Source organism: Alternaria ethzedia (genome assembly GCF_023757985.1).
Source record: "Alternaria ethzedia strain BMP 0044 chromosome Unknown scaffold_15, whole genome shotgun sequence".
NCBI lineage: Eukaryota > Fungi > Ascomycota > Dothideomycetes > Pleosporales > Pleosporaceae > Alternaria > Alternaria ethzedia.
Genome location: NW_026056208.1, coordinates 418,527 through 436,037, shown reverse-complemented (window position 1 = coordinate 436,037; position 17,511 = coordinate 418,527). Strand labels below are relative to the sequence as shown.

At 53.5% G+C, this 17,511-nt stretch overlaps 5 protein-coding genes across 5 annotated transcripts; 2 read left to right on the top strand and 3 right to left on the bottom strand.

The window, feature by feature from the left end:
• Positions 1–2,091: 2,091 nt before the first annotated feature.
• On the top strand, positions 2,092–3,359 carry J4E87_006473 (uncharacterized protein; the record flags this gene model as incomplete). The annotated part of the gene is made up of 5 exons (XM_049378078.1): positions 2,092–2,293; positions 2,353–2,390; positions 2,449–2,782; positions 2,844–2,978; positions 3,034–3,359. 5 exons carry the CDS (start codon positions 2,092–2,094, stop codon positions 3,357–3,359), a joined length of 1,035 nt encoding a protein of 344 aa, XP_049232270.1.
• Positions 3,360–4,477: 1,118 nt separating this feature from the next.
• MIC33 (putative mitochondrial 2-oxoglutarate/malate carrier protein) lies at positions 4,478–5,581 on the bottom strand (the record flags this gene model as incomplete). Its single annotated transcript, XM_049378077.1, has 2 exons — positions 4,478–4,526; positions 4,581–5,581. 2 exons carry the CDS (start codon positions 5,579–5,581, stop codon positions 4,478–4,480), a joined length of 1,050 nt encoding a protein of 349 aa, XP_049232269.1.
• A 1,882-nt stretch (positions 5,582–7,463) lies between these two features.
• On the bottom strand, positions 7,464–8,851 carry J4E87_006471 (uncharacterized protein; the record flags this gene model as incomplete). Its single annotated transcript, XM_049378076.1, has 2 exons — positions 7,464–7,715; positions 7,775–8,851. 2 exons carry the CDS (start codon positions 8,849–8,851, stop codon positions 7,464–7,466), a joined length of 1,329 nt encoding a protein of 442 aa, XP_049232268.1.
• Positions 8,852–10,166: 1,315 nt separating this feature from the next.
• Positions 10,167–10,705, bottom strand: J4E87_006470 (uncharacterized protein; the record flags this gene model as incomplete). Its single annotated transcript, XM_049378075.1, has 2 exons — positions 10,167–10,429; positions 10,480–10,705. 2 exons carry the CDS (start codon positions 10,703–10,705, stop codon positions 10,167–10,169), a joined length of 489 nt encoding a protein of 162 aa, XP_049232267.1.
• Positions 10,706–12,098: 1,393 nt separating this feature from the next.
• Positions 12,099–17,238, top strand: J4E87_006469 (uncharacterized protein; the record flags this gene model as incomplete). Its single annotated transcript, XM_049378074.1, has 6 exons — positions 12,099–12,621; positions 12,668–12,821; positions 12,867–14,491; positions 14,535–14,971; positions 15,023–15,076; positions 15,124–17,238. The coding sequence occupies 6 exons, from the start codon at positions 12,099–12,101 to the stop codon at positions 17,236–17,238; spliced, it is 4,908 nt and encodes a 1,635-aa protein (XP_049232266.1).
• Between the last annotated feature and the right edge of the window lie 273 nt (positions 17,239–17,511).

Genomic DNA, 17,511 nt, shown 5'->3' with positions numbered 1-17,511 from the left:
CTACGGAATGCATCCCGAGGTCGCCAAGCTCCCGCTCGCCCCGCGGGCCAAGATGCTTATGTGGCACAGTTCGCTAGGCGCTGTGTCACGAGGCTTGGCAGCTCCAATCACACCTTCCAATTAATCACGCCCGACGGCTCTATCCCCAGCTGCATAAAACTGAAGGCACCTGCCGACTTATCCATCTTGGTAAAGGGCCAAGATAAGCCCAAGAGAAAGTGCCAATAGGTGTAATAGCCACTAATATCGCGCGCTGCATAACCGGGCCGGCACGCCCACAAGCGTTGCCGTTGGCTCGGATCGTATGTACAGCCTTCGGCTTCAGCCGAAGGCCGACGTCATCTTGTAACGTTCATCACGAAGAGTATCTAAGTATCTGTCTCTTAACTGCGGACTCTTCGAATTGGTACCCAACCAGATACGTACCTACCTAGGTAGGTACTCGTGCTGTAGAGTGCCCCGGCGAAGTCGTACCTGCCTGGGTATGCAATAGAAGTTAAGTAGTAATAGACACCTCGGCACTCAACATATTCCTTTCACTGTAGAGTGGCTCCGTGTAACTATTATTTCGGCTGTAGACCATAGGAAGGATAATGCCCTTGTTAATATAAGGGCAGGATCTTCAACTATAAATCATGCCGCTCTTTCCATCTTGGCTTACTTCGTACTCCAGTAACAACTTTGTGTCCGTTTGTGGCAGATGCAACGTTACCAACTCTAGTCAAACTACCCAGGCTGTAGCCGCATTGCATGCATTAAGCTTCTCAGGCATAATATAAAGAAGTTATCGCATCTATTCTAGCTCGAGAAGATAACATCTGGCGGAGGACGATCTTGGCGGAAGACGATCTTGGTGACACAATGTTTCTTGGTGACAGACCCATCGGCAATATGACGATATCTTGTGACTTTATCAACACACCAAGTAAGGATCGCTGTATATCCTTGACTACACTGCATCGGCGATGCTGCATGGCATGCCGGTGATGCTTCTTGGCTAGGTAGCGTGTCCAGATGGATACTTTGGAAGCAGATGCCGAGACGTTTGCTAGCCCGATGTACTGTATGAGCGGGTACAAGGTACCGTAAGAGTGTCACACACGAATTATGAAAGCGGAGTCAAGATAATGGGTTGATTCAAGGTCTGGAATCCTTCATACACGCAATTACGTCGAAACTGATCTGCCGCTCGACACAGTTGAAGATGCTACTACGTACGCTTCTCCAAGCTCGAACACTCATCCAAATAACCTCACTGTGAGCCCATGCAGTTCCACACCAGTGGCCCAGTGGCTACTGGGAACGTGGTGCAATAGCCTCGGCAGATCTGCTCGACCCCATCCCCAGACTGCTCAGGCATGAAACACTCGTCCTCGCAGTCAGGCTCTATGCGTACATGTCAGATCATATCACTGAATAGTAAAGATCCACGCTAGGCTGCTTGAACTCACTGGATCCAAATGAATCGCCCACTCCGGATCTATCGCCGTCGATACAGTCGGGGACTCCGTTCTGTCGTTTGACCGAAAGTGCGAAAGCACTTGTGAGGAAGATGCCAACCAGGCTGATAGAGAGTTTCATGTTGATTGAAAGTGAAGGTTGTGGAATTGACTTCTGGAATTGGCTGAGATGTTGCGGAACTGATGCTCTGCACCAGCCGCTTCGAAGACGATATCCTTATACACCTTCGTGTACACCACAACAGCACGCGTCCCATGACTTGACCCCGCCACAACCAATATTTCCAAGGTCTTGGATTCATTGAGATACGTTTCTGTTGAGCTGTAACCGAGCTATTCATCCGTTGGAAGCGAACACGTGGAGTTCTGTTATGCACTTAGGCGCCAGGAATACATTTCACTCAACAGTTACCTGGGTAATCGCCCAATCCATGTGTGATTATACACCGAGCTTGCCGGAGGCACAGTCAACCTCGTACCACTTCAATCAATATGCTTACAGGTATACGCTTGGCTGCGTGCGATTACGTGCACCATGATACCATCATGGCAGCATGCGGACACACGTGGGTTGTCGACAAAATCCGTCGTCAGATACTGCTCGCTTCTGGAAATAATCCTATATATTGATATGCCTCCGACCCCATCACTGCTTGCAAGTCTCATTCAATACTCATCAATATCATATTCACACGCGCAAAACATCATCAAGCTCAAGATGTCTGGCTTCTTCAACGCAATTGGCCTTGTCAGCGGTGCTTTGACAATCGTATCCTTTACCGAATCCCAACTACCCGACAATAAGCCCCAAGGCCCAAGCATCAGGATCAAAGGTAGGATACAGTTCAAAGTAGTATCGAAGACTCCACCGCTAATCGGGTATACTTTCTAGCCGGCCTTCACGGAGTGGGCGAAGAGTCTGAAAGTCTGGTAAGTTGCGCCCACAACATTCTCTCCAAAAGACTGGTGAAGACTAAGAAGACTCTAGGGTGGGTCGATCGCCGCAGTGTACGCGTGGGGCGAAGGCAATCGCTTCAGCGGGCAGGCAGGCGGTTGTGGGATTGATCCTGGCAGCTTCTGCGATGTGACCGTAGACCAAGGCTCGGGTCGGCGAGCGGAGTACATTGGCGTGTCCAACAACGATGATGCCACTTGCATCGCCTGGATCAGCGTCAACCAAGCTGACGATACGGATGGAGGGGCTTGGACTGGCGACATTGGCCGCCACTGTGGCGAGAGGTGGTACAACAGCAGGGAGTCTGCAGGCAATCTCAAAGACAGCTCAAAGCCATACGTCCCCGCGTGTACTTGGCTCGACAAAGGTGAGTTCTGACTACGGAGGCATGTGAGACATATACTGACTTCGGACGTCTACCTCTGCAGACGAAACAAACGATATCGTGAACGCAGCACTCAAGTTCACAACCAATGCGTATGCTAGCAGTGTCCAGGAGGTCGCTGACGAGGAGAAGACATGCGATTCGACCATCTATGGAGGAGACAGTGGACCAATTGCAGGTATGTGTGTCCATGCCCGCATATACAAGATGATTAAACTAACCCTCTCCTGCAGCGCAACCCGCCAAACGAAGCATCCCTGAACGCCCTACATGGATGCACGAGTACCTCATCGTCTCCAACTGGACCAGCCAAACTGCCGCGGACCTCTGCAACTCTGCCACATCCTGGGGCCCCGACTTCATTGGATCCGACGATCAGTTCTGCGACATGAGCACCAAGACCCTTACTCCACTTTGTTCACCCGAGACCGTCGGCAGCTCGGGCTGCGTTGATGTTGACGAGGACGCTGTCAGTGTGGTGAAGCGCACCAGCGTTGCAAGGCGGGCCGCGACGGTTTTGCACAAGTCTTACAAGAAGATTGAGAAGTGGGGAGTCTAAGGCTTCGGCCTCACACAATGGGGACAGGAAGATTGAAGGCTTTCCACTCGGATTGCTGCTAGGATTTCTTTTGGTTGGTCGGTGGGCCACATTGGAACTTACATACGTCGTGTGCGTACAAACATACATGCTGTCGCTACCATCCTACTGCCTTGATGCCACGTGATGTCATTGTTTGTATCTGCATTTCCAAGGGCGCTGCTGAGTTGGGAACACGTCCTGGAAGAACATTAGAGATGAAGTCTGAGGTCGGGAGCTCGGCGATAGGGGCTTGAGCCCCACATTTTCATGCGACCAATCTGCGTAGGCCGAGGTACCACATACCTGCGCTAATCTCTTGAGCGCAGGCGCCTGGACCCTGTTTCACCCGAGCCTTGTATACACTATTTCACATCGCTATTGCGACAGAGCTTGCGTTGCTGCAGATCTCAGCGCGGCTCAGACACGCTGAGGGTCTAGCGTGGACATTGGGCCAGCGACTGGCTATGTCGTTACTGAATAGCTGAAACCGAATCACTGCAAGAGGCTTTGTAAACTCGGCCATCGAGCCCAGGTAGCCATATAGGATCTTTTGTTCAGTCAAAAGCCCAGAGGTCGTCCCCATTACCTGTTCCCACGATACATACTCATTGTGCAATCACTCCTGCGTTGCACGCAGATGCGATGCAAAAGATGCAGTATCCATCCCTTTTTGCAGCCTTCACGCTTCTGCACGAGACTCCCAAGACGAGATAAGATTTAGGGTGTGCGGCTAGCTACATGCAGTGGAACAAGGTCTGTAGAGAAGACACCCGCGTTGTGATTGCCGAATATGAGGCCTCTAGGTAGTGAATGCGCAAGACGTAGCACTGTCACATTGGATAAAGCGGTAAGTGGTAGCAGATCAAGACTTGTAGTATCTGCATGTGCACGAGCACCACGAAACGTGATGACATTATTTGCTGCCCACACAGGCGATTGGGAACCAGAAGGAACAGCGCGTACAGCGCTCAGGACCCAAATGAAAGAAGACAATGCCGAGACAACATCAATGGCGATAGCAGCCACGTGTAAACGCCATGAAACCCTCACTCCCAACGCCTCAACCCCATCAAAAGCAAGAATTCATCTTGTCACTCTCATTTCGTGATGAAGCCCAAGTAATCAGCAACAATAAGCGTCACCATCCTATCACACTCGTTAGCACACACCCTCACATCAAGCCAAAGGACAAAAACTTACGCATGCGGCGCAATACGGACATAGTACGTCCCAAAGCCACGGTAAAACCTCAAAAGCCCCTCCTCCTTCGCAACCTTCCTGAAGCAATCAAACATGCCTTTATAAGGCATGGTGCCATCCGGCCCCTTCGTCTGCTTCTGCAGCCTCGTCTTCATAAAGTCAAACGGCAGCGACAGGAACGACGCAAAGAAGCCCGCAACCGCCGACGCAGTCAGAGTCTGTGTGCGCGACGACAAGGACGTGTTCTTGAGTTGCTGTTTAGCTTCAGAGAAGAAGGCTAATTGGCCGAAGTTGAGGGCCATGGCGCGGACGACAGTCGGGTAGCTGCCGGCCCATAACCGTGTGACGCCTTCTTGCTTGCTGATGCGGACGAGGGCGTCGATGACGGAGGTGTAGTTTGCGCGTTGGGCGACGGGTTTCAGGCCGTCGGATTGCATGCGGATGAGGGCGAGGTCGGCCGGGTTGCCAACGATGGCGGCGAGACCTCCTGCAGCTAGACCCGCGCCTGCGCGCTCTTTGAAGCCGATGGCTGTGCCGTTTTCCTTGGCGCGCGCACTTAGTTTCTTCATGAATGTGTCGAAGAAGCCTAGGCGCGCGGTTGTGTAGACGGCTTGGCGCAGGATTCCCGCGCTGAGGCCGGTGTAGAGGTCTAGCACTTTGCCTTGGGCGATGATGTCGCGGAAAACTGTGACGGGGGTTGGTTTGGGGCCGGTCTTCACTCCTTCTCCGGCGAGTTGTAGGCGCACTTTGACCATGTCTACGGGTTGAATTACAGTTGTTGCTGTCATGCCTGCGATGCCGCCGTTTACGAAGGGCAGTGCCGCGCGCATGAAGGGTGTGTGTAGGAAGTCGGCGGTGGCCTTCTTGGGGTTCTCGGCGGCTTTGGACATGGCGGAGGATGCGTCGCTTAGAACAGCTTCTGAAGATTGCTTTGCGTTCTCGAGAGCGCGTGCGGCGGGCATCTTAAGGGTTTGCGAAGTGGCGGCTGCTGTTGTCGACATTGCGATGTCAGTGACAGCTTGCGCAGTCTTGATATGTGAATAGATAATGCAGGAAAGGAAGATCTGTGGGGTATATCGCTGTCGCTATGCTGTACTGGAAATAGACCAAATGTGAAGAAAGACTGTAACTAAGAAGGTAAGAAAGCCCACAAAAGAGACTCCATGGCCGGGTCTATATCCCAGCAGCATAGCACTACGACGTGCGTCCGTGAGGTGTTGGCAGAGCCTCAGCCTGAGACGCAGTTCCCATGCGCCTTACACCGCGGCCGTGGACGTCGCAAGCTAGCCGGCTACGATCTAGATGTACAGCTTCGCTCGGCGCACAGGAAAGAATGTCATCGGACATGTGTGCATTTCCGAAGGCGTGCGCACGTGCGATGCCCCTTCTCTTTCCGATTGCACCCGCGGCGATCGCATTGTGGATGCTCAAAGACGGTGAAGAGGAAGATGGGACGTTGGGTGCGTACCTCGTGCGCTGACGTCTGTGCGGAGGATCCAGTCCGCGTCGGAGAAGTGGGGTGTGGGTCGCGGGTTTAGTGGGTAGGGTGGTATGCGCTCGACTACCCGCTTCCTAGCATCAAACGACTATGCGACGATGCAACTTGGATTGAAGTAGCAGAGGAGATAGATTTATGGACGAGGCTGTGAGTGAAGAGGCTCGGAGGACAAAAGCAGCACGATGATCTGTTGTTCTTAGTTGTCAACAGGCCCAGCCAGTCGACCGGTGCCATGAACTGAGGGGTGGGCTGCGTTTCCCCGCATCGCAGAGCTGCCCCAGCGAGCCACTGATATGAACTGCTGCTCGTCCTACCTGATGCCAATTGCTGTTGGGCCAATCGGGTTACGCTGATTTCTGGAACTCTGATGCCATTCTTACTTCACAGGCTCCCATGTTGAAGTTTAACGTGCACGGCGGAGCGGGACGAGCTGGGCGCATTGATGTCGCGTGTCCATGCCATCCGGTCTTCCTTGCACCGTCGAGGCTCTCATACCATTGCGCAATGTCTTGCTCGAGTAACACACGATCTTCAGGCACAGAGTATCCCGTTTCCAGTGCGCCACATGCGGAACCGCTTGCACGTGAGCGATGACGTTTGTTGTAACGGCAGCCTTCGGCCAATCGAACGATCGCAACTTCAACGCAGCGCATCCTGTCACATGTCATGGACAATGCTGTAAGAGGGCCTGCTGCAGTACACCACGTTGTGGTTGCGGCACCCTGTTACTAGGCGCAGTGACCTCACTGTGCTTTTCCGGATGAGACTGCGGTTTCCGCGCGCACAACGTGCATCCGTGCGTCGTTCCAACCCGACGTGCGTGTGTGCACATTGCTTTTCATTCGTTGGGTATTGATATACCGCCGTGTCGCAGATCGGAATGAACTGGCGAGATCGCTTTCTTTTGGGCGAGATCCAGGGTCCTCAGTGCTGGACGGGGCGGTGCTGAGGCCTTTCGCCCAGGTGCGCGGTTGAAGTTGCAACCACCAGTGACCCGAAGGTATCCGCGGCCGAAGACATTCTGAGTGACGACAGGCTGTGAACTACTTTGTGAGCGGAAGAATGTTGTAGCGAAATGTCATGCAGGGCACCAGATCTAGGCCGACACAATGTCCGTGGGTGAATGGTAGGTCAACTAGTCTTCGGCACAGGGTCGGGAATGTGGAGGTGCCCGGCCGGCCTGAACGCTTGCAGAAGAAACGAAAGGGTTGCGCAGGTACTGTTGAGAAGATTGATGCCTGACTACGGGATAAGTACTATGCCGCACAGATTGCGCGGCCTGTCTGTTGTCTCAACACGTTCCGCTGAAATGCAACTACGTGTTTGCACCTTTGGGTATCATTGAGCCCATCCGAAACCGAAACGCCATTTCCATCGTGCATGGGCTAAACAGACATCTCGCTATCGCTCGGAGATCCGAGGTCCTCGATAATGCTTGACTCTGGCGGCTGTTGAGTCCCCGGAACCTGCAGTCTCGAAGTCGATCCAGACAGATCGTCGCTCCCATCGACTTGTTGAGCCTCACGAGGAGCTTGCACCTCTTCGTCGGAGTCGTCACCTTCAAGTTCAGCTGCTAGCATGCGCTTGATTCTGCGAGCGATAATAGTGTCCTTGCGCACGTCGTCTTTGGTCAGCAACTAAGAAGCGATGTCAGCATAGGTCTCTGAGAGTATTGAAATGCGGGGGATGGACTTACCTGTGAGCAACCATTGACTGGGCACTCAATGGCTCTCTGACCGTCCACCCTGTGACCGCCCGATCGGATCATATCGAGAACGGCATTCTTCTCAAAGGTATGAGGACACTTTGTGCTTGTGTAGGGGTCCTTGAACTGCTGGTATGTGATGGGGCACCTCGTGCTGATGGTCGCTTTGTCTACTACGATGTCATCGTCGTCGTCGAGGTCGCCTCGGCGTGTGTCCGTAATGCCAGGCGCTGGCGACCCGGACTCATTGAACCATGTGTCTTCATGACCAAGTGTGGGACCCTCGTCGCCATATTTGGCATCGTGTACCGTACGCTTGAACTCGCGGTAATCGTTGTTGCGTGCATAGCGCGCTGTGTAGGAAAGTGACGTGTAGGCATCCTTGTCGCGCTGCATACGATCCGCAAACAGCTCACTTGCGCCTGTGAGAGCTACGCGAGAGCCATCGAGGGGTGTAGGACCGGGGGTAGGTCTGTCGTCCATCTCCTCGTCGTCACCCTCGTTCTGTGCCCGCTGGCTCGCTGCCTGAGTCTGGGTTTGCCTTTGTGTCTCCCGCTGTGTCATCTGCGTTCGGTATTCGTCTGCCGACCGCCCGGGCGCAGTGTTCCTTAACCACTCCAGCGCTTCCTCGATGCGCTGCGCGGCGACACCCGAGTCGATGACAGCGCGCATGCTTTCTTCCAGCTTGGTGGTAGCCCCATCCACATTAGTCTGGAGCTCTGCCATGATACTTTCTTCCTCGTCTTTGTCGTCCAAACTCTTGCCCACGTCCCACTTCTTCTGCCGTCGCTCGATGTACCCAGCATGGTCGCGCAGCATGTCGTTAATGTTGGCCGCTGTACTGGTGACATGCTCGGTAGCCTGCTTATTGTGCCTCTTGATGTCATTAATATTGCGACCTTGTAGTTCCCTCAGGGCTCGCGTCGCTTCGGTATCGAGGGGATGCGATGGCTTCTTGTACGGTGGAAGGACGTCTGCGCTGCGGTTGCTACCGGCAGTTCGCGCTGGAGTGGAAACTCCAGACGGGCGACTAGCAGATGGCCTGGTAGTTCGGTGTCGAGAGGCCATGTTGTTCTGTTCAGTGCGATTTTGCTATGTGAATGCGATGTGGTGCTGCCCAGGTGTCGCGTTGGGCAGAAACGGCGCCAGACACGATGATGCGGGGAACGCGTCGGGACAAATGCTTTAGGACTAGCGTGCTCGCCAGGTCACGTGCTACAAATCGAGGGTTACCCAGGTATGGCCGCCCTCTTGTCGCAAGGCCTCAAATCGAGTGTCAGTCTCGTGAACATCAAGTCATCAATGTCACAGGAAGCAGTTTGTAGTCACGGTGTTCAAGTCGCGATCTGCCTGCTGCCCAGTCTTCGAACAAAAGTCCGAACACCATGAAACTTACATCAAGATGAAAAGATGCCTAGCGTCAATGACGGCTCTACACCTGTTTAGTTGTCCCCTTGTATATGGTGCTTCCGCGATGTAGCTTTACGGCACAGCGAACTATTCTCGGAAATTAACTGCACGAAGCGATCTCGTCACATACCCTGCACCATTACCGTTCTTCTAATCCTGGGTCAGACCTACGGCAGTCATGCAAAGCCGGCAGATAAAACTGGATGCCCAGCCGGGAGCACACCACAGCACCGGGATAGTAGGATCAGGGTCAGATCATCTCTGCATATACCATGCCTTTCCCAAGCCTTTCCCAAGCTTTCTCCAAGCTATTCCTGGGCATTTGCCCAAGCTTTCTCCAAGAAACTCCCAAGAAACATCCAAGCGATGGCCAAGTAACGGGCTATTCCTGGACGTTTGGCCAAGCGCCTGTGGTCAGATGGGCGGTCGCTGACTTGGCGTGGTCTCATGATAGGCCTTGGTATTGCCGGGCTCGAGACTCTCATTTCAGTATTCCCGGACTCGAAGCTCTTACCTTGAGTATGTCGAAGGGTAGAGAAAAATATTGAGATCTTTGAAAAGGTGGTTATAGTTGTATTTGGGTACTATCAAAATCTACGGTCTACGTCTTGACTCCATCGACGCTGACCGATGCGTCCATTATCCATACGTCCGAAAAAGCGTGGTATCATAATATGTTGACAAGAAAATAATGACACCCAAAGTGCAAATACTCCGGCGTCCTAAGCAGCCATCAACCGCTTCCCAAGTGCTGTCGTTACCGTAATGTTCATGTACGCCCGAAAGATGCATGCCCTGCGTGCTATGGTAAGCCGCATTAAGAATGCGGTATGCGTGCGCACGTTCCGACGGACAAGAGTTGTGAGGCGTCCTTTTCCAACCTCCGTTATCGTCTTTCGCGTCGACGGGTGCCTCGACCCGCGTGGCGGCGCTGGTGTTGCTTCCAGATATTCCATGATATGATTTCGGAGCTTCACCTCATCACGCTCGTGATGGTAGTTGTAGTTTGTGGCGCCTTGTTGGACAGAGGGAGGCCCTTCTCGATATCGCGCATTTTGTTGGCGTTCTTGCCCGGGGGCGGCGAGTTGAGTCTGATGCCTGTCCTTCGGTTTTCGCGGTTCTGCTTGCCGGCGTCGTTGTTCGCGCGGCCGGTAAAGCGACGAGACGCACGGCGAATGGATGCGCGAACGTCCCACTGGCGCTTCTTCGCAAGCCACCAGAGTACACCCGATGCGACTGTGTTGATGTTAGCTCGAGTATGCTGGGACGTGATGTGCAGAACGTACTGGATCCGAGCACGACTAAGACGGCGACCACAATGATCGCTGCGATAGCACCTCCCGAGAGCGAGAAAGCACCCTTCTGTGTACCCGCAGCGCCAGCATCGCTGGGGTCTTGCGGGTTGTCGCTACCGCCATTGTAGCCGGGAGGAGGAAGCTCGCTGCCCGAGGAGGAGTCCTGAGCAAGGGCGAGCAGAGGGAGGAGGAACGAGAGGAGGAGAGGCCTGCTCATGATGTCGATGTGCCGTGGAATGCGGCGTGGACGGGAGGATGGATCGGATATGAGGTGACACGAGGCTGGCGTGAAGGACGTTCGATCAACTGGAGGAATACCAACAACTCGCTACCAGAACGGAGGGCATGTCTCTATATTTGCGTGGCCACCTGCGAACATCTTTTATCCAAGCCAATACCTTCGCCATCACTCGTCCAATACCCCGCCAGTCTCAGGGCTTCTCGGCGGTTAGCATCGTGCGCTTGGACGGCAGACCAGGTTGGCTGCCGGAGAGTACATCAGGCCATTCTCTTAATATAGCGGCATTGGCGTCGAGTTTTGTCGGCTTGGAAGGATAAGCCGAAAGGATTGGTAGGGCGTACTGGGTAGTGGGCGCGTAGCTGTGTAGACGAAGATCACCGTGCAGCCGAGCTAGCAAGGGGTAAAATGTGATTGGACGCACCCCGGTCTGAAGCGCCCGGCTAGCTATGTCGCCGCACACTTTCGTTTCAGGGGAGCCTGCAAGGCGACGACTCCCGTCGTCCACCTCACGGCGTACATGTAGCAGCTGCCGCTTATTGTAGTCGGTGAGCCCGTGGTATCGAGGTATTTCTGGCTCCTCATCTCCGGTGCAGTCCACGTTAGCCACCTACGTTTCGGCGCAGAGTGGACCAGACGACGTAAAAACAGTAATCACATGGCAGGCGACATGACCTTCTCTAATCTGGGGACAATTATCGTACGATGTTACCTGGGTATTCTGGTGGATGCGCGCTATCGGAGGGGTGCACCGCGATGATCAGTGTGGTGCGCTGCATGAGGCGACTTTGGAGTAAGTACTCACCCCTCCAGGGCTCAAAGGTTTGCCTTCCAATGTTCTTTGTCTACCGTCACGTGCCTGTGGCCGCGCGGGGTACAGAGCAGGAACATGCCGGATAGTTGTAATGGCAGCTGCAGAGCTTCATGGTAAGCTCAGCAAACTGCATGCAGGCATCCATTGATCGAGCGGCTGTGGGCAGACATGGATCCGACGTATGATCTGGAAGATGCGTCCAAAGCATACTGCGGAGTGAAATATGTCCGCCGTGAGGAGGTGCTTCACTGTTTCTATGTAGGTATGTCATGTGGGTGTTCTTCCTCTTTCCATCGCGCCTTCCACGATGTCTTTCTCAGTTGTCATGACCGAACGTGTGGCGTCATTCTGTCCAGCCGTGACTCCCTCGCGCCGATGAAGGAAAGAACGAAGGCAGGACGCCGCTGCAAACCTCGTCGCCCCTCACTCTTGTCTCATGACACTTCATCTTTGTCTACTGGTGCAGTCGTCTAGCACGTCGCTTCTCATCTTCTGCCTGCGTTGTTTCTACTACGGTTTCCTTGCGTCCGAACGCGCCTGGCAGTGCTGTCACTCACCATGGCCGAGTTGCCTCGACAAGGCAAGCAGGTGCCAAAGCGGCAGAAGCCTTCACGACTCAGACATGAAGTACGCCCCGAGTCAACCGATGACGAGCGAGATCGCAAGAAGCCTGTCCCCCAAGAACCTGACAGCGATGCAATTATTCCTGAGACTCAGCCGAATCAGGACGGATACTACGTTCGTAATGACTTCACTCCCGAGCGTGAGCCGGACCTCAGCGACCTGCCTACTAGTCCCGGTACTGCAGAATTGTTGCAGCGCACTGCAGTAACGAAAAAGGCGGACATTCATACATCAACCTGGGTTCCATTCGCTCTCAGCACTCGCACCAAAGAAACACCCGGATTGAACAATAACTCTGGACCAGCAGATGTTCCCACGTTCGCTTTCACACGTTCGCAACCGAGCCAAGTCCCCAAGAAGGCATCCCCCAAGGACAAGGCCTTTACCGCCAGGTCTGTTCCTAATACTGAGTCGACAATATCTGGTGTTCACAAGCAGGTTGTGCATGCATCTCAGGGTAAGCAATCACGCCATTTCAACCGATCTGACTAACATGCGAGTAGATGCCAGTGTAGCAACAGAGCCTGCGTACGTCTCACCACCAATCTTCCTGGGCAACGACGATCGCCACAAGACAAATCCTGCTACCGATCAGGAAGTACCTCTCTTCCAACAGCCGGCCGCCAAAGAGTCACAGAACGAGTCTGCATATCCTTTGTAAGAGCTCATAGCAAGCGCCCAGAACTCCACTGACTCACGTAGACCTACCCAACCGGACACGCCATCTAAAATGCCTCCTTCCGCACAGCCCGACACAAGGCCGGCTCCTGGAGCTAGTAAGGCCCGTGTTGTCAAGAAGAGCAAGAAAGGGAGAAAAGGACAGCTCTCTCAGCAGCGTGAAGGCCAACGACCTCCTCGGTCAAACGTTCTGGCACGGCACGCTCAACAGGCCATGACGACGGGCAAACCAGTTGCCGAGACATCCAACAACCCCCTTGCTACCGACGACGCAACAGTCCATACGTCGCAATTTCATGCAGTGCAAGCACCTGCCCCTATCAATGAACTCAATGGGCATGCATACGTTGAGCAGTCTCCACTGGTGAAAGAGTATGAGTGTGTCGCCCACGTTGAGGAGTCCTGCAACACCACTCAGACCATTCCGGACACGACTTTCCAAGAATTTCCAGAGTCTTCCGCTCAGCGCGAGTTCCCCACGTCCTCTATGTTTGTGACATCGACTTTGCCTCCGAAAGTGGACGATACGGAGCGCGAGCAACAGCCGCTCGCAGATGTTCACTATCAGGATCGCGGGCTGGTATCCGCCGAAGAACGTACTCCATTGCCGGCTCAAGACTCTGGCCTCCATATCCCAGACAATGACGAATCGGTTGCTGTGGCCATCCAGTCCAATCAGCTGCAGCAGCCCGAAATATGTGCAAGAAGTCAACAGTCTGCCCCACTGCCAAAGGATTCTGAAGCTGTTCTACATCGAATCTCCCACCAGGACGCATCTCACCGTGTGGCTAAACCTCGAAGAAAGCTACGACCCAGTGGCTCGGTACCAAACAGCCCCCAGGAGCAGGCCATGTCTCTCAGTGTTGATCAAGCAATGGAGAGCGTGAGAGTGGCGATGTTGGCTGACAAATTCCGCGCCAAGCATGAAAGCATGATCGTCGCTAAGCAGCGCGAAGCGGAAATTGCAGGACTTCAGGGCACGATCAACGATCATGTCCAGACTATCGCAGAGCGTGATGCGAGCATTCGAAGCCTGAAAGAAGCTTTCAGTCAACTCACCGACAAGGCCAAAACCAACCAGAAGTTCGTGCATGGCCTTCAGCAGGACTACGAGAAGCTGCAGAAGTCTGCTGCGAGCTTCCAAAAGCACAGCCAGATGACACTGACAGAGAAGATCACCGAGCTTGAGGATGAAAAGAAGACGTTGTACCGCGAATGCGAGACTGCAATTGACAAGCTTGCTGCAACTCAAAAGAAGATGAAGTCCGCGCTCGACGATGTCTACGGGCGGTTCATCATATCGGAGTCAAAGAGGATAGATCTTATCGAAAATCTGGGCAAGCGGGACGCCGAAATCGGAGAAGAGCGGAGAAAACGCGAACACATGGAAAATCAGCTCCTGTCAAGCGTTCAGAGTATTCCCGGTAAGATTGTCGATGCTTCTGATACTCTGGCCAAGAAGTTGGAATCACTCCAGACTTCGATTGAACAGGCGCCTGCCCATGACGATCGAAATGACCCGATCGAAGAATGTCTGGACGCTTTGCGAACCCTGCAGATGTCGCCAGCCTTGACAGCTAAGGACATCGAGAAGATGGAAAGCACCTTGCGTCTTGTGCACGAACGGCAAGTCATGATCCTTTTTTATTGTGCATCTTTGATGTGCTGACTAGTTGCACAGATTGGACTCAGGTCTTGATACCCTTTCCAGGACCATAAGGAGCGAACCAACTCCTGACACGGAACTCCGGACTTTTATTGGAGAGCGACTGAACAGCCTTCAGGAAGCGATGCTGAGATACGATGAGGCTACTACCGAGAACCGCAAAACGCAGGAGCTAAACGTTTCTCTTAAGGTGAAGCTCGAGGAGCAGCAGCAACATTCCCATCAACTCAACGAGCAAATCAAGGAGCTCCAGCAGTCCGAGGCCAATCTTCGGGCCCAATCCGATCAGCTGGAACGGGATCTGAATGAACTGAGAGTTTCTCCCCCCGTCCCACACGTCGACACGGAGAAGCTCGAGCGAGAAGCTGTTGACCTTCGCCAACAGTTGAAGAAGATTGAAGGTGACCTGGAAGCTGCAAATAACAAGGTCGAGACGATTGAGCAGGAAAGAGATACGTACAAGGTGAGCGGCGTCAATCTCCTGCCTACTGCGTCTTTTTTTGACGAATGACAGAGCCACTCCGATAATCTCAAGACGCAGCTACAGGAACTGCAGCAGAAGCATAGGGTAGGAACCACCATCCCGTCTCATGGCCTCACTAATTCTGTTGATAGGTTGAAGACGACGTCGCCATACGAGAGGAGATCGTCAAAGACTGCGAGAGTAGATTCATGGAGAAAGAACGCAGCTTGAAGAGCGAAATCGATCGACTCACAACTGAACGCGACGAGAAAGAAAACGCACATGAGGAAGTGAGCTTCAATTTGGACGCCGCGGATACCCAGATCGATGAGCTAGAGGACAAGATCCGCACACTTGAATCGAAGGCGTTGGAAACGACAAACATCCAAGAGCAGCTACGACAGACGACCGAAGAGCTTCACACCAAGGGTAGGGGCCATGCTGAGTTGAGTCGCCGTTGCGAGGAGAACGTCGAGAAGATCTCTGAGCTGCAAGGTCTGCTCGATAAATCACATGCCCAAGCAGTCGAACAACGTACGACGATGCAAACTATGCGCAAAGAGGCTGATACTACACTTGGCAAAGTACAACAAGATGCAAGCAATACGCTCCAACTTTTACACAATCAGATCTCTAAACTTCAGGAGGAAAAGAAGGATGTGTCGTCCAAAGTTCAGCAAGCCCGGACTAATGAGGGCAAACTGCGACAAGACGTAGCCGAACTACGCGCTGCAAAGGAAGCAGACGAATCTCGATGCCAAAAAGATGCCGATCAAGAGCGCGAGAAGCTGAATGAGCAACATCGCACCGTGATTGATGACTGGAACCGTCGTCTGACCGAGAAAGACGCTGCATTGGAAAAAGCAGAAGCGGATTTACGGCTCGCGGCAGACCAGTTCAAAGCCAAGCTAGCAGCTGATCGCGAACAGGCAGAGTTAAATATGCAGAGACTCGAACGACAATATCAGGATGTGATCAAGGCTGAACGCGAAAAGGTTTGCCGCAATCAACAAGACGGCTCCCAAGTACAGGGTGGCAAGAGTGTCTTACAGGATCCACGCGATGCTGTACAGGCAGCGAAGCCCCGGAAGAAACTTCAACGACAAAACCACTCGGTGCTCGACGGTCTTCATGGTCAGAGTCCTCACTTTGAGAAGCCATCATGGGCCTTGGACGCCGAGTTCTCACAGACTCAGCTTGACGATGACGACTTGTTTGCAACACAACATCACACTCATGAAACCCCCAACAACGCAGACAGCATTGATCACGAACCTGGGACGGCTACAGAAACTCAGGATCTTGGAAGTGCATCTATCTCGCAGGATATATTCAGCATGTTCCGACCGTCACAGCAAGATCCCAATCGCCAAGTCTCAAGCTCGTTGAATTTGAGTAGCATATCTCTCGACGACTTAGCAGCGCTGGATGAGACCCAGTCTGCTTCAGGTGCTATGCTTCGTGGTTACGTTCGTGGTTCTTCCAATCATGCCTCAGCCCACGCAAATGCAAAAGCAACGCCGGCAGCCGACAACTTATCTGTTGCTGGCTCTCACTCATCTCGATCATCCGGACGACCACGATCGCAAGCCAACACAGCGTCGCGAATGATGCCACCTCCTGGTAATAGCTTCAGATACTCTCAGTCTGGTACTGGTATGCTTACGGAAGAGCGCGGAGGCTTCACCCGACATACTACGTACGGAAAACCACTGGAGGCGCTCGGCGGTAGCGGCACAAGTGCCTTAGATCCTAGAGATCAAACTAGACCTTCGTCACAGCAGACCAGCAACCAGTACGACCCTCGACGCTCTGCCCAACCCGGATCACAGCACGGCGTGACGCATCCCACAAAGCAGGGTTACACCGAAAAGCGCAAGAGTAGCAGTGACTTGACGGAGAAGGAATCGGATTCAAAAAAGCAGCGGACCAGATCTCAGTCGCGCCCGTTGAACTCCTCTACTGATCTCCCTGGAAAACCCCCGTATGCTTCTGGGAAGTCGGCCTCGACTTCGCGCCCGAAGGCACAAAAGACCTTGTTGTATGGGCAGGCAAGTGCTTCAACTTCGTCCCGATCAAAGACTCCTGTCGCTTCCTCCCGTGTGCGTGGTCGTGTCACCCGTCAGGCTCCGTCTTCTAGTGGTGCGTACTCCCCGCGTGGCCAGCCTTCATCGCAGATATCCACTGGTGGTCCGACCCGTCGATCCTCAACCCGCCTTACTAGGAGCCAGAGTAAGGACGCTCGCTATGAACTTGTATCGAACTGAGCTAACTCGGTGGTGTAGGCAGGAACGGCACCGCATTCGGCGATGGCTATAACGATCGCTTCCGCCAGGAGCTAGACTAGCTGCATTGTCGAGTTGAAGCGTAGTAGGGTTTGTAGACGAAGCGCTTGTGTGAGGAGATCGTGTACTCTTGAAGATTGTTGCGGTCCTCGACATCGGGTCCCGCTCGAGTCGTTCGTGTGTGTGTTGTGTGTCTCGAGGTGCGCGGAGGGAAGACAGCGTCGTGCGCAGGTCCTTTTCGCGAGTAGTCTTTAC